This window comes from Miniopterus natalensis, chromosome 14, assembly GCF_054644295.1.
Source record: "Miniopterus natalensis isolate mMinNat1 chromosome 14, mMinNat1.hap1, whole genome shotgun sequence".
Taxonomy (NCBI): Eukaryota; Metazoa; Chordata; class Mammalia; order Chiroptera; family Miniopteridae; genus Miniopterus; species Miniopterus natalensis.
This window is the reverse complement of record NC_142094.1, coordinates 38,631,235-38,655,426: the sequence shown is the minus strand read 5'-3', so window position 1 is coordinate 38,655,426 and position 24,192 is coordinate 38,631,235. Positions and strand designations below refer to the sequence as shown.

The 24,192-nt window shown below is 42.2% G+C and overlaps 1 protein-coding gene across 1 annotated transcript in view; it reads right to left on the bottom strand.

The window, feature by feature from the left end:
- Window positions 1–24,192, bottom strand: part of PLCE1 (phospholipase C epsilon 1) — a 247,106-nt gene that overhangs the window by 57,292 nt on the left and 165,622 nt on the right. The window contains exons 5-8 of the mRNA XM_087824459.1: window positions 15,807–15,952; window positions 12,614–12,872; window positions 10,861–11,066; window positions 3,086–3,761 (exon numbers count right to left, since the gene is read on the bottom strand). Coding sequence (XP_087680585.1) covers window positions 3,086–3,761; window positions 10,861–11,066; window positions 12,614–12,872; window positions 15,807–15,952 — 1,287 coding nt within the window. The remainder of the gene's footprint in view (window positions 1–3,085; window positions 3,762–10,860; window positions 11,067–12,613; window positions 12,873–15,806; window positions 15,953–24,192) is intronic.

Below are 24,192 nucleotides of genomic sequence, written 5' to 3'. Positions count from 1 at the left end.
CTGTAAACCTAAACCTGCTCAAAAAATTAAGTCTCTAATAAAAAATGTAATAGGCCCAATTACCTTCGACATATAAAAGAATCAACTTCTACTGCTTTGGTTTTTCTAAATCAGAACATCCCAACATGGGCCAAGCTTTACTCTTAATGAATATATTCTAGGCCTGAAAAGGGCGAAATGCCTTTGTTTAACCTTTAAAGGAGATTTTCTGAGAACTAAAATGTAGTTAGAATCTTTCTTTCATTTTATACAAAACAATAACCTTGTTTGGGATGGGTGAAGGATGCACCTTCTATTTTTATTTTGGGAGAAGGGCTGTTGGGAGTGAAAATACATTCTTAGTTTTAAGAAAAAGTCCATGCACAAGTTGAAGATTAGGAAATTGTTTCCTTAAAATATGTTCATGCACTTTTTATCTCTTCGCATATCTTTGCACATGATATGTTGAAGACAGTTAAACTAACCTAATCCTTTGAATAAATCCTTATTTTTCCTGAAGATTTCGCTAAGCCCATTTCTGTTGCTTACTACCAAAGAAGTCTACCTGATAATCCTATATTTAACCTTCTCAGCTTCCCAGAGATCTTTTCAAATATCTAGGATTATGGGTTCTTAGCTCTGCTCATGATAACCTTGAGCCAAAGCTTATGATACCAGTCTTTCTTCTATACTTCACATCAAATCTCTGCATTGTTTACTTTCTTTTACTTTCCTGTATATTCCTAGGCTTCATTACAAATGTCACAAATTCTTCTTGTCTTTTGCTTTATCTCCTGTTACTATTTCCATTAGATCAATTAACATTTACTAGTATTAATGTGATTGTATCTGGAGGTAACTTCACAGGCATTCATCACACAAGGGAACTCCAATGGTAGAAATATTATTTTCTATACAAGCCCTTCCCAAACTAGGGATAAAGAAATACTCTTGGTAGGGCCATTAAAAGAAGTTTGGAAGAACCCAAGACTTTTCATAAATTTCTTCAAATTATAGATACATTTCAATAGGTTTCTTTTGTACTTAGGACTCCTCAGAGCCTTAAATGTGTTAAGCCTAATTATAAGTCACCAAGTAGGGGATTTAGCATGACCTATTTGACCTTTTGTTCTCCAAGTACCAAATTAGCATCGTTTTGATTTCCCTAAGACAGTTTGAGAACTGGTCTAATGATAGGAAAATGGTCAGTTTGTTGACCTATTTTCATTTTTTACAAAAAAAAAAGGAAAAAAGAAGAAATCTTGTCTGTTCCTAAAGCATGTTGTCTGTCTTCCTGGGCGGCTCATGTTTTGAGGAAGAACATCACCTACGTTTTCAGAAGTGACTGAGGTATATGGAATTGTTTTGCCTTCACACTGTAACCACTTGGTTCCCTGCAAGCGCAGAGGGACGGGGGTTTGGGAGGGGGAGAGAGGTGTAGCTAGGTGTGCAGCTGGGTAGGACTGAGCTTGCCCCAGGTCTCTTCCTGTGTCTTTGCTCTAGCAGCACCTCTTACCTCTTCTCATAAGCTATTCATGGTTTCGACTGGCGCCTCCTTCAGCAAAAGCAGAAGGTTGACAGGGTAAATGAGAAACCAAGTCCACTTTATGGGTTAATTCAGTTACTTTATGCTATAAGCTTAAGAAGGAAACACATGGAGCAAATAAATCACATAGGCTTTATACGGTGGTTGTAATTGAGTTCAAAGACTTTGGTTTATGGCCAGGTTAAATGGATTTCCATGATTGTAGACAGCTGCGGAATGAATGTAATTAAAAATCAATATTCATAATTGTTCCTGAAGACCCTTCCTCCAAGCAGCTGACTGCACTGAAAGCTCCTTGTGGAGCAGACAGGAAGCAGGTATTTTGGTTTCCATTTTAGATGAATTAACTCAAACATGTTTTGTGCTATGGAGCATTAGCATAATCGTGTATGTAGGCCTATGTGCTTAATAATTAATTAATAAGTCACCCATTCAGGATATGGGCTCTCCTCATAGGTATTGCATGGGCAGGAGGAAACAGGGAAGAAGGAGAATTATATGTACTTCTACTAATTTCCCAGAGGGGAAATGTTTTTACTTGTCAGAAACATGTTAGAACAGTGAAAAGTACATGAAATTAGTCATTTTAGTAATTTAAGTCATAGTTCTATTTGTTCTGTGACACTAGTAAAAAAGATCATTTCCCCCTCCAGAGACAGAAAAGTGTAAGAAAGAGAAACCGAATGCTTTGACACACTGGTCTGCCGATGCTACGGACAGTGTTGCCTTATGGTGGGGTTTATGACTCAGTTTCCAAACTCTGTCCTCCTTCCTCCACGAGCATGGTGCCTCTTCTCACCACCCCCTTCAGCCCAGTCCTGCTGCCCATCCTGAACGCGGTGGGGGGAGTTACAGCGCCTGACGACCTAGGGTCAATGAGAGACTCAGTTTTAACAGCCCACGGTGGGAAACTACCCCCGAGGGCTGATGCCACTACAAGCCTGGCTGGAAAGAACTCCTCGTATGAGTTACCCCGCACTTGGGAAAGTTTCTTTTGACCTTAGAAGTTCTATAGTTAGACAGAAATATGGTCGGTTAAATAACTCTCCGAGAGTCAAGTGGCATATTAGGTGACGAAGCAGGATTTCTATTCCCAAAGTGAAGGTTTCCGATGTATCAGTTAGTCCCTAATTAATAACAAAAGCAATCAGGTCGCAAGGCTTTCCATGAAAACTTTAAGTGAAAAGGCTTTTACATTAGTTGGTTTCTCTCCGGATGTTAGAATTACAATGATCGTAGTCACTATTTTCATATAAAATAGTAACAGGACCTACTATGAGCCACTATGCTTTATACATATGAATTTACACTATGGCTTTACCCATGTTAACTCAATTAAACCTCACAGCCACCTTACGAACAGGTATTGCTGTTATTCTCATTTTATAAATAAGAAACTGAGCACAGAGTGGTTAAGTCAAAGCTGCCCGCTGTCGCTCAGGTAGGGAGTGATAGAGCTGAGAGAATGAGCCCCGGCGGCCTAGTGGCCAGGTGTGTTCTTACAAGATTTCCATCTCGAGAATTATGCCACCGAGGAGCGAGGGAAGGTTGCGCCCTTACCTGGTAGAGGCTGACGTACTGTTTCCGCAGCCACTGCTGTCTTTGGTCAGGGAACTTCCTCATCTTTCTCACAGCTCTTGTGAGTTCCAGCAACCCACTGAAGAGCATTTTAGCTGTGTGCTTCGGTGCCACAAAGTGCAGCAATCTGTTGTCAGTGGTCTGAAGCCCATAGAGCAGCGTCACACCCGTCTCTGCCAGAAACATGCTACTCAGTTTGTTCTGAACACACACAGTGTGTATATCAATGTTGGGGTGTCCCATGTACACAGCCTTTGCAGAAAACAGATCCAAGACCCCCTCCGCCAGGCCACTTAATCCAGCGTTGCCCAGCAATGGGAATTTGCCAGGCTCGGGTGCGTTAGCCAGCACACCAAGTTTTGCTTTAGCACTGGCTGGGGAGGCAGTGGTGGGCTTTGTCCAGGTCAAGGTGCTATTGTCAGGCTGAAGCTGGAGGAAGCAGCGGGCGGACAGGTGTGTGTCCTGGTCATAGTGGATAACTGTGGCCCCCTGCAGCAGGAACTGGTGCACGTCAGCTCGGATGGACAGGACGTACCACGGGATGAGCTCTGTCCCATGGTCAAAGGCCTTCTGTGGCTCTTCTGGTCCATGAGGGTCCCATTCTTTGGGCTGCTCAAAGATGTCATTTTCCGTATCCAACAAATCTCCAATTATAAACCTGATGGAAAGAGATTCAAATCTGGGCTTATCATCAGAAGGAAGAACAATACAAAGCCTTTCACTGGCACCCGGATATCATTTTTCATTCTACTATGATTCAAATTGCATAAGAAACACAAAATGTTAAAAGTCAAGTCATTTCTTATAGCTGTAGTCTAAAACCTTATATTTAGCAATATTGTGATCATAGGCATAAGGAAAGAAATCAATAGATTAGTTATTGTACCTTTTCTTTTTAAAAGAATAGTTTATTGATTTTTAGAGAAGGAGGAAGGGAGAGAGAGAAACATCAGTCGGCTGCCTCCTGCATGCCCCCTACCGGGGACTGAGCCTCTAACTCAGGCATGCGCCCTGACCGGGAATCAAACCTGCAACCCTTTGGTGCACTGGACGACGCCCAACCAACTGAAGCAGACTGGCCAGGGAAGTTATTGTATTTTTAATATCAACAGCAATAATCTTCATAATGTACTAATTTTCCCTCTTGTGTCAGGAACTGTATTAAATATTTTACAAATATTTTTGCACTTAATTCGACCTACTTATGAAGTACGTTTTCTTACTCTTTTTTTTCACTTATGAAGGTACCTGAGGTTCAGAAGGTACCCGAGGTTAAATAATTCGCTTCAGGTTATCCACCTCAGAAGGGGCTTACCCAAGGCAGGATTCTGGTTTGTCTGACTCTTTAGCCTGAGATCTTCATCACTAGGTTCTTTTGCCTTCTACTTGATCATTAACAAAAGTCATGACCTGAATACAAAGGAGCTAAAATAGGCAAAACAAGACTTAATAAGCTGGCCTGAGAAGAGCCTCTGCTAACAATAAAATAAAATAGAATAAAATAAAATAAAATAAAATAATAAAATAAAATAAAATAAGATTAGTTCAAAGGCACTCACTGGGAAATACAGTCATGGTAGTCAGAGGAGCAAAAACAGCTCTCCTTGACGCAGCCTTAGATTTCCATTGGGTGTGTGTGCACATGCATGTCTGCTTGGAAAAATCTAGCAACTTACCTTCCCTGAATGAGGAACCTGTTTTATTAGGGCCAGAAGAATCTGGGGGGAAGGCAAGGGAGACTATTTTCTCCTTTCTATCTGGCCGCCTTGGTAGGAACATGCCCAAGAGAGGTTCATTCTCTTTGAAGCAAACTTGTTAGTAAGATCAAGGTTCTGCTGTTCGATCCATAAACATTACTAGCAAAGTGGTGAGTAAAACTGAGAAGGAGCTGGTCCACTCCCGTCTGGAAAGGGATGTTCCAGTCGTCTTGAGGCACTTGGGCAGCCTACTGCCTCTTGGTGAACCATGAGCAGCAGCACTGGGCTTCTTGGACTCAGTCTAGATCCTGGTCCCTGAGCAAGATCCCACTCCTGCTTCCAAACAGCAGATCCTTCCTCCTCGCCTCACATAAATAGATATCCTTAAAAAGGAAAAGAAACTACAGGAGATCTCACAAATTTGGTAGTCAGAATATCCTTTTCAGATTATCCACCCTCAAAACAACCCAAATGTCCAGAAACAATATAATGTATAAATAAAATTGGATGTATTTGTTCAATGTAATTCTGCAGGGCAATGAAAATAGCACACAACAGCAAACTACGTGCAGCAACGTGGACAAATCTTAAGCCAGGCATGTAAGAATAAGCACTACATTTATGGATAGGTAAAGTTATGCATGTTTAAATTTACCTAGGAATACTGCATTACATTTAGTTGTCCTGTTTCTTTGGCTTCTCGCAGATACGACGGTTTCTCAGACTTGCCTTGTTTTTGATGATCTTGACAGTTTTGAGAAGCACTGGTCAAGTATTTTGTAGAATGTCCCTCAATTAGAATTTGCCTGATATTTTCCTTATAATTAGACTGGGGTTCGAGGTTTGGGGCAGGAAGACCACGGAGGAAGAGTGCCATCCATTCTCATCACATCATATTCAGGGAACATGTGTCCACATGACTTACCCCTGTTGATGCTGAACTGGCTGAGGGAGTGTTGGTCATGTGCCCCTATAAAGTGACTTTAAAAAACGACCACCTCCTTCCTGCACTGCCCTCATTGGAAGGCAGTCACTAGGCACAGCCCATGTAAGGAGTGAGGAGTTATGCTCCACCTGCTAGAAGGTGGAGTATCTAATAAATTATTTGGAATTATCTTTTCTCCCCCATTTGCTTATTTATCATAAATATATGAACACATGAATATTTGTTTAATATTTATTTAATATTTAATACTTTGGGTTATAATCTAATGCTACTTTATTTTATTGCTCAAATTGGCCATTGGGAGCTTCTGCAGTGGCTCTTGTGTGCCTTTGATAAAACTCCATTGTTGTGGGTGTTGTGTGTTTTTTAGTATGTCTTCTTTTTTTTTTTTAATATGTCTTTATTGATTTCAGAGAGAGGAAGGGAGAGGGAGAGGGAGAGAGAAACATCAATGGTAAGAGAGTCATTGATTGGCTGTCTCCTGTACACCCCCTGCTGGGGACAGAGCCCTAAACCCAGGCATGTGCCCTGACCGGGAATCTAACCGGTGGCCTCCTGGTGCCTGGGATGATGCTCCATCCACTGAGCCACACCAGCGAGGCTTTTTAGCACTTCTTTACTTTCTGGCACAACAAGATGTTCCAGGCTCATCTTGTGTATTTCCTGCCCCGGTCCTAGAATTGGCCATTTCTCCAAGGAGCTTTGCTTTCTTTTTTTGAAGAATGTTATTAGAAATCAAGATCTGGTTGCTATGTGCAAAAATACATTCTATTTTATGCACTAATGTTCCATTTCCACAGAAAAAGTGAAGGAAAAAGAAAGAAAGAAAGAAAGAAAGAAAGAAAGAAAGAAAGAAAGAAAGAAAGAAAGAAAGAAAGAAAGAAAGAAAGAAAGAAAGAAAGAAAGAAAGAAAGAAAGAAAGAAAGAAAGAAAGAAAGAAAGAAAGAAAGAAAGAAAGAAAGAAAGAAAGAAAGAAAGAAAGAAAGAAAGGGAAAGAAAGAAAAAGTCCGTTGTGTCTAACTTCGTTCCATCTTTCTGAAATTGCTCTCAGTACCAATGGAAAACCAATACTTATGTCCATGCTTCCTACCTATAGCATGGCAATTAGGAACATGACCTCTAGTATCACCCTGGATTCAGTGGCAGCTCCACCACCTATTTGCTGTGTGACCTAGTCAAATGACTCAACTTCTCTGAGCCTCACTTTACCTATCTGTTAATGGCAGAAAGACAATGCCCATTACGCAGATTAATGGTGAAGCTCAAATAAAATAATGTTTGTACGGCACTCAGCACAGCATCTGGCTCACTATGATTAAGTATAGGAAGACTGAGGTTTCTCCCCTCCCACTTCTCCTTCCCCACTTCCTCTCCTGAGCCTAAACCAGTCCAGCTGTTCCTCTAGAGGGGCTTCCTTTAGACCACATCCAAGCCCTTTAATCTTTTTATTTCCTTCCCTTGGAACCATTTCCACATTCTCCATGTCATACTTGTTGTTTCTTTTTTGTGTGTGTGTTTTTTAAGTACAAAAGTGACTCAGTCGGTAAGTGTCAGTACTCATGAAATACAACGTATGTTAATATGGACATAGAATTTCTGATTTTAATTTAGCAAGAGAAATGGTGTTTCCCATATTCTGTTTAATTTGAGTTCTGAGCTAAATCATGTATTGTCCAGTAAAAAAAACCAAACTACAAGCATTATGAAAAATAGTGTCTGGAAAGAAAAATTATAAGGCTTTAAGGAGCCTGTTTCTGCTGCTCAGAGATGATAGAAGCTGGGAGAGAGCAGACACTGTCTTTCTTGGAATCAGTTTCTATTTTAGAACACAAAAAGAACTAATGTTCAGTGTTAATAATTCCATTACAAAGCGTTCTTCCAGGGCCGAATGCCCAGATAAGACTGACAACTGTTTGTAAAGAAATACATTTCCCTTTCAAGAAGGAAACTAGTAGCTTAGTCTCTTAGATCATCTAGTGAATTTTATGCACTTCTGTGCCTGATCCTCTCAGGAGACATGTTTCTGTGGGTTTACAAAAAGGAACAAGGTAGAACTTAAAGATTTACTTAGGGACCAAATAACATTAACCAAATGTCAAAGACGTGGTTTACCAGCAAAGAAACTACATTGTCAAACAGATCCTATGTCTCAAGGAGAGGATTACAGAATAAAAAGAGAAGGGAAGTTTGTATCTGACCTGAGAAGGTAGCATCCTTCAGTTAGAAACCATAAATTGATAAACATTTTTTAATGTCCCCTAATGAAAAATCTTGTATTAGGAGACAAGTGTATTTTCTTAGTAAATGTTCATGACTTCCTACAAAGTTAGTATGATTACGTGAACATAATTCATCAAGTGGTAAGCCCAAATTAATTTTGTAAGACAGAAGAAAATGTACATCTTTTCCAAAGGAAAAACTATAGCCGCTTGCTGTAATAAAACCCAGACTTTTAAGCTTGCTTCTGGCGAATTCTTGCTTTTAATTAACCTAGAATTTCTCTCAACAACAGGCAGCTTCTAAATTGTATCTGGGTGGTGTGTGTGGACTTTGGAGCCAGTTAGCCTGAGGTTAAATCCTGGCCCTGCTAGGTGTGAAATCCTGAGTAAAACACAACTGTTGTGAGGATTAAATAATGTAACATATGTAAAGTATTATGACAATGTTTCTTTAAAAGTGGCTCTCAATAAATAACAGCATGTTAAATATTACTAATGTCACTGTTGTCAGGATTGTATTAACAAAGTCAATATGAGGCTCTGGATCCGGAATGGATTCCTGAGCGCTGGAAACAGCGCCTGCTGATCTGGTTTCAGGGAATTTATTAAACACCCCACTCCCACCTCGTGTGTCCAGCGCTTCACTTCAGAGTAGCAGTCGCTTGGGGTAAAGAAACTGTTACTGGTACTGAGATGCACAGGTTTCAGCGTGAGCATTTCAACATGGCTTCACAGGTTTTGTAAAAAATAGCTGCATTTTTGTGCTCCCTTCCCCCACTCCTAAGAGTGCTTAGAAGCAGAGTCTGGAAAATGGGAAGCAGAAGAGAGATGTTCTTAGGATGTAGATGATAAAACAATTAGGAGAGGACAAGAGAATAAGTAGAAAACTGGAAATAAAAATGTCACGAGAGGTGACAGGATCAGGTAACAAATTTATCACTTGAAGGGACCCCAGCAAAAGGAAAAGATGGTAAAGGGAAAGCTCAGAGGCTCGGTCTCTGAGGCTCAACCAAAGGGAACACTCCTGAAAGTATTTGGGAAGGGTTGACACTTTTAATTAACACCCCACCCCCAAACAAGGAGAGGTTGCGATAAACAAAGAGCCATATGAAGTTCATTATTTTATCTACTCAGGGATGATGTTTCCCTTATAGTAAGGATTTAAGGAAGGAATTTTGGCCAGATCTCAGTATGAAGAAAAGGTTTATCTCAAACATCTGTTTGATTTTTCTTACAAATATTGTGAAACTTGCAATAAATCATGATTCCCTCTTTCCTAAGGCCACTAAGAATCTCAGGACAAAATTCAGTCACTGCGAAGACTAAGAGTATACACTTCCATATTATTTTTTCCTAAGTTATTTTCCTTAATATCTTCTATTATCTGTATTTATTCTCATAAGCATCTGCAACATTTTTTGTGGAAGGAGGTAGATATATATATATGGATACCTATGTAGATAGACAGGTAAGCAGAGGTAGATCTAGGTTAAGGACCTAAATGGCTATGGGATGCTTCCTGTGTGGACATGTGCTTATTTGTAGGTGGCCCTCCCCACCCCTCGCTATACTATACGGTATGCTAATGCTATAGATACTATAACATATATATAATGCTATAGATACAAAATACTAATGTCAACAACCCGTGAGAAAACTTCCAAACTATCTTTGAACTGAGATAAACTTAAAATAAAGCTACCTGTGAGACATTTGGGCTTTAGGGCTGGGTCACTGTGGTGAGGGCACTGACAGCTCATCTTTGGGCACCTGCGTCTTCTATGGGGGAATGGGCAAGGGAGTGAGATCTGGAAGAAGGCCCAAAGACTTCGGAGAAATTTAGAATGTAGGTTTACCTCCTTAAGACATACAGCATTAGGGGTTCAGATATGAGGCATTCATTCTATGTTCACCACCGATTCTAAGTATCTAGTACTCCCATTCCAAAGAAATTATTTTCTATAAACACTGCACCCTTCCCACTGTAGGCACTCACACACAGACAACCAGGAAAGGCGCTGCAAAATGAATAGCAATGGCTTACGGACACAGACCCGTGTGTGTAAGGACTCCAGGACAGCCGCAAGGTCTGACTCGTGAGTACTGACTACAAATAAAATCTTTTGTGGTAAAGGCGTCAAAGCCAGTAGACTTAATAATTTTGGAGGCACTGAAGGATTGACTCCTTCAGTTGGGCCAGGCTCTGCCACTTGAGTTAGGCTTCACCATGAATGGCCTTGAAGAGAAGCAACACATGCCCCACTGGTTTCTGATCTTCCACTTGGTTGTAGGTAAGCACCACTGGCTAGATTGCAATGTCTGCTGATAAACAGCAATTGGAACAACTAAACAATTACGAGGGTGAGGTTGCCGCCTCACAGAGCCATGTTTCTGAAAGCGAGGACCTTGACCACCTGATTTAGAATCACCCAAAGTTTGGAGGAAGCTGCTAAAAATGCTGATTTCTAGGTCTCACTCTACTCTTACTAAATAGCTATATTTCATTACAAAATATGTTAATACCCGCCCCTGTGTCCCTCTCAGTGATTATTACTAAAGGCCATTTTTATAGAAGCTACGAAATAAATAAATAAATGAGATCATGGTTCTAATCCTGAAATTTAATTGGTTGAGTTTTTAGATACATAAGGATAGCTCTAGTTTCCTTTCAAGGGCTAACTACTGGCAAGAAGTTAAATTATAAGCGGTAATTTTAGAACAAGGCAGCCAAATTAAAAAGAGACATTCCAATTCAGAATTGATAAAGATGGGAGAGAAAGCAGCATGGCTTACTTATAAAGGTGGTGGGTTTTTATTAGGTGTCTACATGAAACCAACCAAAGGAGGGAGAAGCAGCAGCGAGCATCCTCCCCCCTGTTAAAGTGTGAAACTCACTGGCATCGAGCTCTGTCCTTCAGGGAGTTTTTCCGAGAGCCGCTCCCTTCGCTGGGGCTGTCCTCGTCTTCCATCTCCAGGCTGCGACTGCAGCTCCTGATGATCTGAAAGATGCTGTTGACGGTGGACTCTTTCTCCGAATTCTTCAAGCCATTTTGTCCCACTCGTTGTAAAAAATTATCTTGTCCACTGTAGTCGGCTACAAACTACAGAAAAATATACCGAGAGTTTGGTATTGCAACATCATGTAATACATCTAAAGAGCCTACTTGGCTAGGGAATCGTGATAGTCATAAATAATTGTGTTTGTGCCTATTTTCTTGGGAGGAGGGTGAGAACCTCCAGGAAAAACATTTTTTTTTCCTTTCACCACATGAAATATCAAAACTTACTCTTGTTTTCACTAAGACAACATTAGTCCCTCTAGGAACCAACACTGTACTTGGAATTGAAAACACAAAAAGCAATATTATTCCAAGGTTCCCTAGGGAGAAGATTAGCCACTTTACAGAGGAAGGCAGGGTTATTTTATCCTTGAGTGAGAATTGAGAAAAACCACGAAAAAGTGTACTATACTACAGAACCAGGTTAAAATCACTGAGAAAGGTGGCGTTTTGCTTTGTTTCCCGTGTATCCTGTGTAACACAGAGGCTCCCTGGTAGTGTTTGAGCTCCATTGTCTGTGTCTTGATCAGGAAGCTTCTCCCAGCACCCTGCAGCGGCCAGGCCCTGAGAGGTGGTGCCCCCTCCTTCTGAAGCATGAGAGCTGGTGTGGGTGTGGCGGAGGGGGACTTGCTTTCAGCGTTCTCCTCACTTCTTGCACTTTCATTTCCCTTAAATAAGCTGAGCGATGGGAGTCGGTGGCATACCTGTACCTGTTAGGGGCTCTCAAATCAACTTGACACCAGGAGATGCCTTTGTTCCCAGGTGATGCAGAAGAGCCTTCCCACTGCCATGGAGAAGGGGTGTGCGCGAGTGTGAGTGTGTGTGCATGTGTGTGTGCGCGTGCAAGATCAGCAGTGGGTGCTGCCACCACGGTGAGAGAGACCCTAGATTTACGTGTGGGACTTCCAGGTATGGGACTCTTCAAAATTCTCCAGAAAGCTCCCCGCCATTTAGTCCCTTCTTTCATTTCTAAACCTGAGGTAGGGAGGTTTCCTAATCTTCTTCCAGTTTCTCAGTGTCCCTCCTCTCCAGCGCCCAATGCCCTGAGGCAAAGCTCCCATGGTCCTCTCCTGTCTGGGGGTCAGAAGCGAGAAGCATGGGCCTGGGACAGCGGAGGCAGCCGTGGTCAGCAGCCTGGAGCCCGCTTTAGGTGAGGCTCCAGCTGCTCCAGCGCGTCCCCCCTCACCCCGACCAGGGATGAGAGGAAGGCACTTGACTTCTCCCCATTCTTTCTTCTCCTGATTTGGAAAAGTTACTATTCTCACTTGCCTTCTCTTTCCCCCTGCACCCAGACATTCCCACTCAATTAGAGAAAAGAAAACCCCATCAACCTTAAGAAAAAAAATCGGAAAACATCACCCATTTCCACCTGTACCTTCCCATTGTCCCACTGAAGCTAACTGAACCATAACGAGCCCCAAGCAGTGCCAGTGGCATTCTGTTCTCTGGAACTTTCAGGGACCTAACTGGGATCCAACACAACAGTAACAGTGGACAACTGCGTTCACTAAGTTAGGCCTCCTCGCTTTAGTGGGTGATGCCACGGACGACGGTGACGCTCAGTATCGTGAGGATTCGGAAGGCCTCACCTCCAGAGTTTCCTCTTGGGAATTGTATCTTGGGCGGAGCCTCACGAGGCTGGAGGCGCCATCGAGCACCTCACAGAGCTCCTTCAGAAACACCCCGCAGAACGGGACCACCCTGCAGCCGGGGATGTGCAGCGCCCGCGTCACCACCTTCCTGTACTCGCAGGAGGATTCATGCTGAGCCATGGCATCCTTCAGGCTCCTCATGGTCTCCAGGTCAGACTGGTCCATGAACTGCCACATTTTTAAAACTTTTCTTGACCTATCGCAAGTAAATGACACTTTTTCAGACCGAAGGAGAAATAATATAGTTTACAGTAAATAGCCTAAATTCTACACAAATTCATTCTTTTTGCTTAAGTTTTCTCTGTGTCTTAACACTTCTTTAGGATTCATATCTTCACCTACTTCCCCAAATGATGTTTAATATTACTTTTATAAATTGAAACACAAAGTTAAATAGGACAGAAAGAAACAAAAACACATGGAAGGAGTCAGTTTTGGAAGGTGGGCACTGAACATAGGCTTAAACTTTCCTAGCACCTACAGCCAAGAGGGACACCTATGAGTAATATGGTTTATGTGAGTGTTTATGGAGGGCTGCCTGCAGAAAATGTGCCCAGCCACTCCTCTTGATCTTTTAAATGATACCCTTAGATTACGCCAGTCCCTCAGCAATGCACACGAGCTTTGACATTAAGCCACTGGCCCATCCTGAGGGACATTATCTTGAAATATTATTTGCATAATAAGATGTTAAATGGGACTTTCCTATTTTGAAAGTGCTGCTAAGAACAAGAGGTGACTCTGCCCCTCTGTGGTCTCTCAGCGGCTACCAGCCCACGAGAGGGACTGGATCTGGGCAGCCAGGTGGGGAATGCTGACAGAGTGCTGTGGGAAGGGGGAAATCACCCCAAGTTCGGGGACTTCAAGTGGACTTTATGGAGAGGTGGACCCATGTCCTGGGCAGTCTGTGGATCACACAGACTGGTGTGTGACTGCTGCCTGTGAAAGTCTGAAATGAGAGGCTGCCTGGAGCTGCCCGATGGCGATGTGAGGGAGAAAGTTCCAGTGGGTATGTCTTGTACTTGCAAAGTCTGAGAGTGTTTCCTGTGGGTCAGGAGTGGACACTGTGACAGGCAGGTGGACCTGAACTATCTTGAAAGGCCTGCCTGCCAAATGAAGTGACTCTAGAGGAAAGAGTCGGGTAGGGTAGGACCTCCGGAGCTGGACCCTGGGGATTGAGGGTGCACTGCCTCTTGCCAAGTAACAGTGCAGTGGGAGGTGGGGGAAGTTAGAAGGCCTAATTAGAAAGAAAACCCAAAAGCACCCCATATGGCTCTCTCTATGGGAAAACCGAGGCCAGATTACAACTGTTCCAGTCAAATAAGACCCCTGCTTCCTCTACCCCCCTTCCTTTTTCTCTCATCTCCTGTCAACTCTTCCTGCAGGGACCCTGAGTTGGAAGGAGAGGGAGAGAAAAGATACATCATTCCTTCCCACCCTACTGCAGGTTTCTGAGACTGGTTGGGCTGTGAAATGTGGGGAAAGGGCAAAGCTTTAAGTTGAGTGAGAGGTTGTAATTTTGATTTATATCAGACTGGATTGAAAATTCATTATTTAATATATAAGATATCTAAAAGACATAAAGAAGTACAACATGACAAATACCCATGCATCAACCTCTCAGTTAAAAAAATAAATAAAACATTAATAATATGGTTGAGGCCCCAGTGGATTCCTCATGAGCACATGCTTCTCCCTCCCTCGAAAAAGGGGACCACAGCTGTGACTGTAGTGATCTTGCTCCCTAACAGGTCTTTATACTTTCCCTCCATGTGTATATATCACCAAGCAGTTTGTAGAATTGTTTTGTAAACTGTATATAAATGGTGTCACACTGTAGGCACTTTTAGACAGCCTGCTTTTTTTGCACCATTTTATGTTTCTGGGATTCATTCACACTCATGAGCATAGGTGAACAAGACAGTTTACTAACCACACAAGTGGCTGGGAAAGTTACAGGCTCTCCCAAGGTACAATCCAGAGCCAAGGGAGGGCGGGCTGATGAGGCAGGTTTGAAACACAGTGAGGTCAGAAAAATGAAACCGTTCCCTGATTTCACCCCATTAAGTCCGGCTAGTCCTACAAACGGTTTCTTATAGGCTGGTGAGAATCCCTTCTGGGGCATGAAAAGGAGGTATAAATAAATGAAGTGACTAAATGAAGGAGGCATGGTTCCCACTGTGTGATCATTCTTCTTTCCCTGAGTAACAGAGTAATCAAACCTCAGCAAAGATCAAGGTTTTTTTTGTTAGACTGACAACTGACACTATTTTAAAACTTTTATTTTTATTTTTTCATTATAAAGGTACTAGACGCTCATTGTAGAAAATCTGGAAAATACCAAAAATATAGAAAATCCACCCACAGTTCTGCCATCCACAGACAACATTAGGTATATTTTCTTCTAGTATTTATTTTATTTGTGTCTGTTTGGTATAAATATTTTATAAATGTTGATGTACAAATATGGCTGAGGTTATTAAGTATAGACAGCTCTGTTCCCACATATTTTTATATATCATATGTTACTTGTTTTCCAATGGTATTAAAATTTTTTCATAACCATCATTCTTGGTGGCTAAATAACGCCCCAGTGTGTGGATGTATCATATTAGTGTCTTCATTTTTCTCTTGTTGTTCATTTGGGTTATTTTTAACTGACACCTTGATTGAGTAAATATCGTTATATGTAAGTCTTTGTACTTCTAATTGTTGCCTTAAAATAGCTGAGAATTTAGTTTGAGGAAGCAAAATGTATAAGTAGAAAACCAAAGTCATTTAACAAAAAGGTTGCTCCCCCTTTCCATCTGATTGCTTAAATAACACCTTTAGCTATCTTGATGTAGTTAAAATACTTATAATCTAAATCTTTTCAAGCCTGCAAATGCACACACTAGCTCTACCATCACCATTATTCCATCATAAGATCTAGCAACTTATCTCCTATATATATGAATAAAAGGACAAAGAAATCCCTCAAGATCAGTGGGTACCTGACTTAATAATTTGTATTACTGTCACTATAGTGGCCTGTTTTAGGTAAATGTGGTTACCAGGGCAATTAATTCAGTGTGATTCAGCTAGTAAGAGGCAACTGTGCCCAGATAACCATGTTCCCCACTGCACATACCTGAGCCCGGCCAAGAACTCCATGACAGTGTTGTAGTTGCCCATGTTCCAGCAGCATTTGGCTACATGCACCAAATATGAGAAGACCTCCCGCTTCTCCTCCATGGAGCCCGCCGTGAGGATCAGCCACGTCACCCAGGAGCTCACCTGGAAAATGCACAGAGGGGTATTGACTGAAACTATGTCCTGGAAGCTTGACAAAATTTTTTCACAAGAAAACTGTTTTGTTTTTTAAAATAAAATCAGTTTAGTATTAGAAAATGAAGGACCTAGCCAGCCAACTAAGGTGACACTGTCACTGAAGCTCTGTCACTGCTTTGCAATGGGATTCTGGGAAAGTCATGTAACCTCTCTGTAGTTTTCAAAATAAGAAGGCTGCAAGGCAATTCATAAAATCCCTCTTGATCTATACAATTCCATAAAACTTTAAGAAAATAAAGCCTAATGATAATGATTTAAAGATATTTGACTAATGGATAGCAAGATTAAATGCAATTAGTGCACTGAGCCCATAAATGAAAGATACTTATTATCAGTAAAATACCTAATATCAAATAAAAAATTCAAAAAATAAATATTCTGAGCTATCTTTTACAAATGAATTATATATTACACTCCTTAAATAACTAAACGACAATGAGAAGAACAAATACTTACATAGCACCTACTATGTACCAGGAATTATTCTAAGCACTTTACATGTTAACTCATTTATCTCTCATAACAATCCTAAGAGTCAGGGACTATTATTATCCTCATTTTATAGAGAAAAAAACTGAGGGACAGAGGGCCTAAGAGCCTTGCCCAAGGTCCCCAACCAAGAGGTGGCAGAGCCTGATTTGAACTTAGGTGTATGCCCCAGAGGTGGCACAATTAACCACTCACTAAATGCCTAATGTGCATATATAAACGCTAATGTTCTCTAGCTCTGGGTTTAAATTTATCCTAATGTGATTTGATTTTTCTACTACACAGACTGGAGTATGATATTTAGTAATAGCCCAGTACCAAGACTCCCTTTATGATATGCAGCCTCAAAATCCTCTGTTTAATCTCTAAGATCATTTCGCTGCTACTTATACTTTGGTGCTTGGACACTAGCATTCACCTAAGTTACTGTCTCCATCCTGGCTAATGTCCGGGCTGATAAGCTCAGTTTTTAACAAACCAAAGCTCTTGTCTTAACCCCACAGGGGCCATTAGTTGCCCTTGGTTCAGCAACAGTGTTGACACCTGGGGAGCAACTCACTTCCCTGGCTTGAGTGAGAGTGAGGCCTGAACACAGAGTTCATGGTGATTCATGACAACTGCAGGAAAAAAGAGTTCCAGGTCCATGGCATATGCTTTAAAATGATAGGAATGAATGGCATTTATTGCTGGCAGCACCATGGAGGGCAGTCGAACCCCATTTTCCAGATCAGGAATCTAGGGCTCATGGGAGAAGTGACTTTCTGAGGTCACAATTCTTGTTGATGTCAAAACTAGGACTCCCAGTCTGGTGCTCTTTCCTCTGATGAAGGGTGTCAGTTTCTTTCAACTTAGCATTGGTTAGGTCCTTCTAAGTAAGAGGAGAGAACTGGAATAAAAGAAGATACCGAGAAGACTACCAAAAAATGGTTAAAGAAATGAACAAAGCTGAACAGAAGAGAATGATGCTGAACATCTTTTTCCTCTCTCTTCACAGGAACAAATAGGGAAACAGCAACAGGGAGTCTCAGTGAAAAAACAGGGTTATATTTTGGTACCAGCCAGGGGCACTGCAGTAATAATCTGCCTCTTCCCTTCTGAAATCAGCTGAAGCAAAAATGTGATGGGCCTGGGCCGAGCCTAGCCCAGTGGGCTCTGACCATGCTCCTCTGCTCTCTACCTGTCTGGACTTTGCTGAGTCCTCATAAAACATCAGGAGAACAGATTCGGCATCAGATCCCTAGGATAGGCCAGATCATCCTGCAAGGAATTCTGAGCCTTTTGGGGAAAAGAGAACCATTTATTCCAATCTCCTGAGGCTGCTTGGAGCACACAGGATCTCCCTCTGGGATTTGCAGAGCCAACCCCTCCCCTGCAGCTATAAGCAAACCCTTGCTTACCAACTCCATGCCTTGTCCCTTCACTTGGTTACCTGGTTAACAGTCACCTCGTGAAACCTTGGCTCTCTAGAGAAAGAAATTATTTTGCCAATAGTGTCCTTGGTGCTTCTGTCCAATTCTTCCTTTAGTGTGATTTTCTTTTGATGAGCCCTATCCTGCTGTGGGAAATCACCAGCAAACACTTAGAATCATAAAATCATTGACTCTTTGAGCTAGAAATTCAAATCCATCTCCTTACAAATAAAAATGAAATTATGGAAGTTAAAATGGTTCCTCAAAGACACCCAATGCATTAATTTTTGAGGCCTCTGGCTGTATCTTTCTGTGGCTTTAACTTCTTTTTGTTGTCGAAATTAATGGCAAATCATGCCTATGTAAAGTCATGGTTCTTTTAAGCTATTCTGGTACTACACAGAGACTTACTAGTCCAGTGGTCTGAAAGGGTTCTCATCTTCCCTGGAGAGTTCTGCTTCATGGAGCAGGCGCAGACCAGCACATGGTTTGTGCCTCAATCCTGATCAAGCATCCAGATTTATTTCCTATCAGTCAAATGATTTTCCATATACTTTCCCACAATGCTTGGAAAAAAATAGCGATACCATATTTCACATGGAAACCTAATTTAAACCAACTGTTCCATCTCCAAGTGTGAGTCCCCAGGGCCTGGCTGCTGAGATTATGTAAGCACTGTTATCATAAACACACACACACACACACACACACACACACCCAACATCTGCTTACAGACTTCAGAGACAATTCTTATTGTGGCCTAATGTATTCACAACTTCACAGGCATTAACTGATGGGAATGCCATCACTGATTATAAAAAAAAATAAACATGACAAAAAGGAAACAAGGATTTGGCAATGACCGTAAAATGTTGCCCAAAGCATAAACTGCGGTCACGTTTACTAAGTGGAAAATGTGATGTGTTGCCAATCCAGAAAGATTTCCAGGACATAAATCACACAGAAAAACACACAAGTCACCTACACATAAAGTACTATGACTCAAGCACAGGGAGCATCCCTGAGTGGAAAGGTGTTAAATGTGGCAAATTATTTTGCCTTATTTCCATGGTGAGCACAGAATAAAGAGAGAGCCTGCTCTCCCCCAACCCAAACATCACCACCCCGGCCCCTGCCCAATTCCGTATAAGTTCCTCCCAGAGGCCCTGTGCTAACCCTGACAGCCATGACCCCTTGGTACATGCCTACAACTCCTCCACAGTTGCTCCTCTCCAGATGTTTTCTTTCTTCCTTCTCTTGCCTTTCTCAGTCCTCTTAGGCCTAGCCAAACCGAACAGCTTGCTTTCTCTTCTCACATCAAATACCTTATTGGCATCACACGAGCTCAATTTGGAAGGAATGTTCCTGTTCCATTCAAAATGACCTTTTCCTGGTCCACCATGTCCTTACCTTGGCCCACCAGGCCCTTGTCCATTCTTCAACCTCACACCGGCTTCCCCCACACCCTGCTTTTAGGAAGGTGACCAAGGCTTTTTTCTATCTCAGGGACCTTGTACTGGTCATTCCTTCCAGAAGAAGGCTTACTCTCCTACACCTCACCCCCACTGCTAATTTAGCTACCACCTATCTATCCTTAAGGCAGAAATGTCCCTGCAGTCCGGATCCCTGCCTGAGCTCCATGCTGGCTGTTCCAGCCATGCCCCTCTCCACAGAATGAGAAGCCAGTAGGGTGGAGGGAACATGTCTGCCTACCGGCTGTGCATCCACTTCTAGATCATCTACCCCAGTAGACTCAGGACTCCTGAATCCCCTGTCCAAAGGGCCCAAGCCCACTTCTGGGCCTGTTAGGGCCTTTTGCCTGGACCAGCCCACCGGAGGGTAGACCATAACTCTAGGTCTGAGGGCTGGCCAGCGGGCACAGGAGGGTGGCATACGGACAGTCTGAACTTCCTTCCGCCCGCAGCGCCCACGCACAGGCACCCTGCTGGGATGGAAAGAGAAGGTAGGCAGGCCACTGGCTGGGGCCTTCTGTGTTCTTCTTCCCGGGTTTCTAGCTGAAGTCAGGGGCAGGGCTGCCTTCAGGAATCTGATGAAAGCATCACTTCCTTGAGGAGGCCTGCTCTGCCTTCCCACCCGGGCCGGTCCACGTGCTGTGTTATGTGGCGACCTCATGTCTCCTTGACTCTAGCCTCCCTGCACAGTCAGCACTGTGCTCCCCAAAAGGCAGGCATCAGTGCTCACCCTGTAAGTGCTTCATGAAAGTCAGCAGATAAGTGGATGTGACCTCTTCTAGGAAGGCTTTTCTGATTACCTAGCATTTCATATTCAACTTCTTCCTGTCCCTCTCGGGCTTAATGTTGGACTGAGTCCATAGTTACGCCTGCATTTGTATTCTGCCCACTGCGTGAATTTCTATCTGGTTTATTTTTGTTATATTTGTGTGCCTGACTCTTTCACATGGGCCTGTTCTGTCTCTTTGACCAGACCTTATGTCCTCAAGGACAGAGACCATCTTTCCCACATCTCCAGTGTGGGGATGCTCAGTGCCTCTGACCGATAGGCAGGCCACCGGGAGTCCCAGGAGGCCGTGGGCAGAGAGGATTCTCAGCCTCCAAATAGTCAGGGATTATATTTGGGAAGAGGCCTGAACACTTCCTACTGCTGTTCCCAGGTCCAGAAAAAGGAGACAAATGACTTTCTGCCAAAAAGTTTTTTGAATATGCTGAGCAGAAGTTTTCAGAGAAAGATAATCCTTTTAATGGGTATCTAGTTACCTAATTGCAAAGGCGGGCTCAAATGGTGAAATCTAAAGAAGACAATGAAAGTCTAGACAAAGTTATTCTCAGGTAGTTTATGTGCAGTGCACATATCTACCTGCCTTCCCTTGAAGTAGATTATATGGGAATGCAGAGGCATGCACACACACACACACACACAGACCTGTTTGGGATCTAGGGGGCAGTTATTTAAGGGTTATACGAAGCTATGGCAAGAGGAGGTGGGGGCCAAACACAAGCCTTGCTCCTTCTGTAGAAAGGGGGTGAGTTTTCACCCCAGAGGGGGAAAGACATGTTTTGTATCTGACTCAAGAAAGCTCTTTAGAGAAATATTTACTTGGAAAGTGCTTAGGATGTAGATGGCAGAGACAGAAAAGTAAAACACCATTCAAGTATTAGACAGGGACATATCTAATATCTGAACCCCCCGCCCCCAAGCTAAACCAAAACAAAACAAGATCCTGTTTTGGGGATGTTGACAGGACAAATATTCTTTGCTAGGTGCAGTGGGGTAGGAGCAGCCCGAGTTTGAAGCCAGAGGCGCTGATTTCCAGGCGCAGCTCTAACACTCATTACCTGTGTGATACGGGGCGAATTACTTAGTTTCTCTTCTATTCCTTCCATTTAAAGCAGGCCTATCAGCAACACCTAACTTTACAGAACCGCAAGATGAAAGCAAATGAGGCAAAAGTGCTTTATATACTTATAAGCACAGTGGAAAGGTTAGCCGGTCTTAGTAATATTAATGGGCACGTATTCAATGATTTTCAGATATGGAATTTGGTTTTGTGAGGCACGTACATTTAATGTGGTATTTCTTTGAATTTAGAAATTACAGTTTTTTATTAATGCTTCACTCTGTTTTCCTCGCCATTTCACTACATGGCCCCCCCTTCCTGGCTTCACTGCTCCATGGGGGGCTGAGAGCAGCATGTCTCAGACTCATGCATAGGATAAGCCTACACTACACCCAGACTCACTCTTTAAATTCTATATTTTATATCCTGTGGCAGGTAAGGACTTAGTAAAGAAAAATGCTTTTTATGTCCATGAACTACTACAGATAATTTGACAGATGCTAGTAAGAAAGCAAAAGCAATCCTAGCCAGCTTGGCTCAGTGGTTAGAGCGTCAGCCTGCACACTGAAGGGTCTCGGGTTCAATTCTGGTCAAGGGCACATAACTGGGCTGCAGGTTCAATCCCTGGCCTTGGTCAGGTGCATGCGGGAGGCAGTCAATCAATGTGAATCTCTCACATCAATGTTTTTCTCTCTCTCTCTTCCTCCCTCTCTCCCCCTTCCACTCTCTCTAAAAAAATCAATGGAAAAAACATTCTTAGGTGAGGGTTTAAAAAAAAAGGCAAAAGCAAATTTTGCTATGAGCTGATGAGAATTGAGTGTATAACATAAAACAAAGATTTTCTGAAAACCACATATTTTTATATGGGGTTGACAAAAATATTTCTTTCTATTTTCTCTTAATTTTCTAAGTACTGGAAAACTTAAATGTTTTAGTCAAATATTTTTTTGAAATGAAATTGGTATGCATAATTTATTTCCCTTTTAACTCTGAATGAATGGACTATATAGCCTTTTAATCAAACATATCTAACACCTGCAGCATATAAACTCAGGCTCAGATTTCCTAAAAATGCTGGACATGTTTTACTATTTTAATGATAAAACCCAGATGTCTTGTTTTACATACCCTGGAAGAAAAGAAACATACAACTGTACAAAGAACACTCACCATTTTAAATCTGATTAAACTCTCTGCCAAACAAGGACTGGAAAGAGTATGATGTTTGTACAAACAATCTTTTAAAAAGTAGTTTTCAAATCTACTTCACTGTTCTGGAAAACTCCTGAAATGTGAACCAGCAATATTTATTTACATTCCATCCCCGCGCTGGAGTATAGTTTGGGGCCACGTCTGGGCGCTTGGGGTAGGAGTCACGGTGATGATTAGCTTGACTGTCCAATTTGTGTTTCAAGGCCCACATGGAAGGAACCCTACGCTGGTGACTTATACATATGACAATACTATTTAGAGCCCGGTAGTTCCTAAATGTGGATTGATATCAGAACCACCCATGAGAGTTTCTTAAAAATACTGAATTGTAGACTTCACCATGGAGTGTCTAATTCAGCAGATCTGGGAAAGGAGGTAGGAATTTGTCCTTTTACAAAGTTCTCCTACAGTGATTCTGATAGAGCTTGGAACTGCCAATCTATGGCCCTGGCCATTCTTTTAAGTTTGCTTAAATGTGCATAGGAATCATTGGGGATTTTGCTAAAGTGCAGCTTCTGATTCAGTAGGTCTGGGGTGTGAGAGGTGGTGGAAGATTCTGATTCCCAGCAAGTTTCCCAGATGCTGCGGCTGCTGCTGGTCTGGGGAACCACACGTTGCATTTTGTTCTTAGGTCTCCTCAGTCCCTTCCAATCTGGAATAGTCCGTCCACATTTCCCTATCTTTCATGTCCTCTACGGTTTCAAAGATGTCAGGCCTTACATTCTGTACGAGGGTTTTCACCCTGGGTCTGTCCGATATTCCCTCACCACCAGTCTGAGGTTAGGCTGTTTGGGGGAAAAATGCCTCAGGACAAAGCTGTGCTGGGCTGGGTGCATCACATCAGTGGGCACAGGATGCCAACACTTCACACCACTTGGTCATGTGAATCTTGATCACGTTGCCAGGGATAAAGTCACCATTTGTCCCTGCTGATTATTATTTTGTGGGGAGATATTTACAAAATTGCACCCAAATCCTGCTCCTCATCAACCCTGTCCACCTGCAGTCTATTGATGATTACCACCTGGATCAAACACCCACCTCTACGATGGCTGCCAAATGGGGCTTTATATTTCCACCATAGTACTAGCTGCATTCTTTGGTAAAAATAAGCTCTCCTTTCTCATTTATGTATATATGTATGTATGTACTTATGCTTATTTTAAAAAGTATGCATAGACTCATGGATTGAATTTTTTTTTACTATATTGGGATTTATGAATATCATAATGAAGCTGAAATTGTCCCAAAGTGGCTCTGGGGTCCTTTTGACATATCTCCATCATCACATGTGAGCATTTCCTTACTTCCTAGCATAACAAGATGTTTCATACTTAACTTTAATTTTCCTAGGGAAGGCCAGTCATCTCTTGCAAATGGTTCAATAGTGCCTTACATTTAAGCTACAATGGTTAGTAAATTCATAATTGTGAAATAAAATTTAACCTTTTTTATTAAAACATTTAATAACACAAAAGTAGACATTAAAATACTTTAAATACAGTGTGTGTGTGTGTGTGAGAGAGAGAGAGATGCATGAGACAGCCAAACTTTAAAGTTGTAAAGATCTTTACAGGTCACTTAGTCAAGTGGTTTCAAATTTTGGAACCCCAAGACTTTATGGGGATGCCTAGGATACAACACTGAGTAAGCAAAGCTGCTCTGGATAGAGACAGCCTGGGTAAGAAGTGGGGCAGAGTCGCTTCAAGGAATATTCCCTAGGGGCTTCAAGGAATATTCCCTAGGGCTCCTCAGAATAT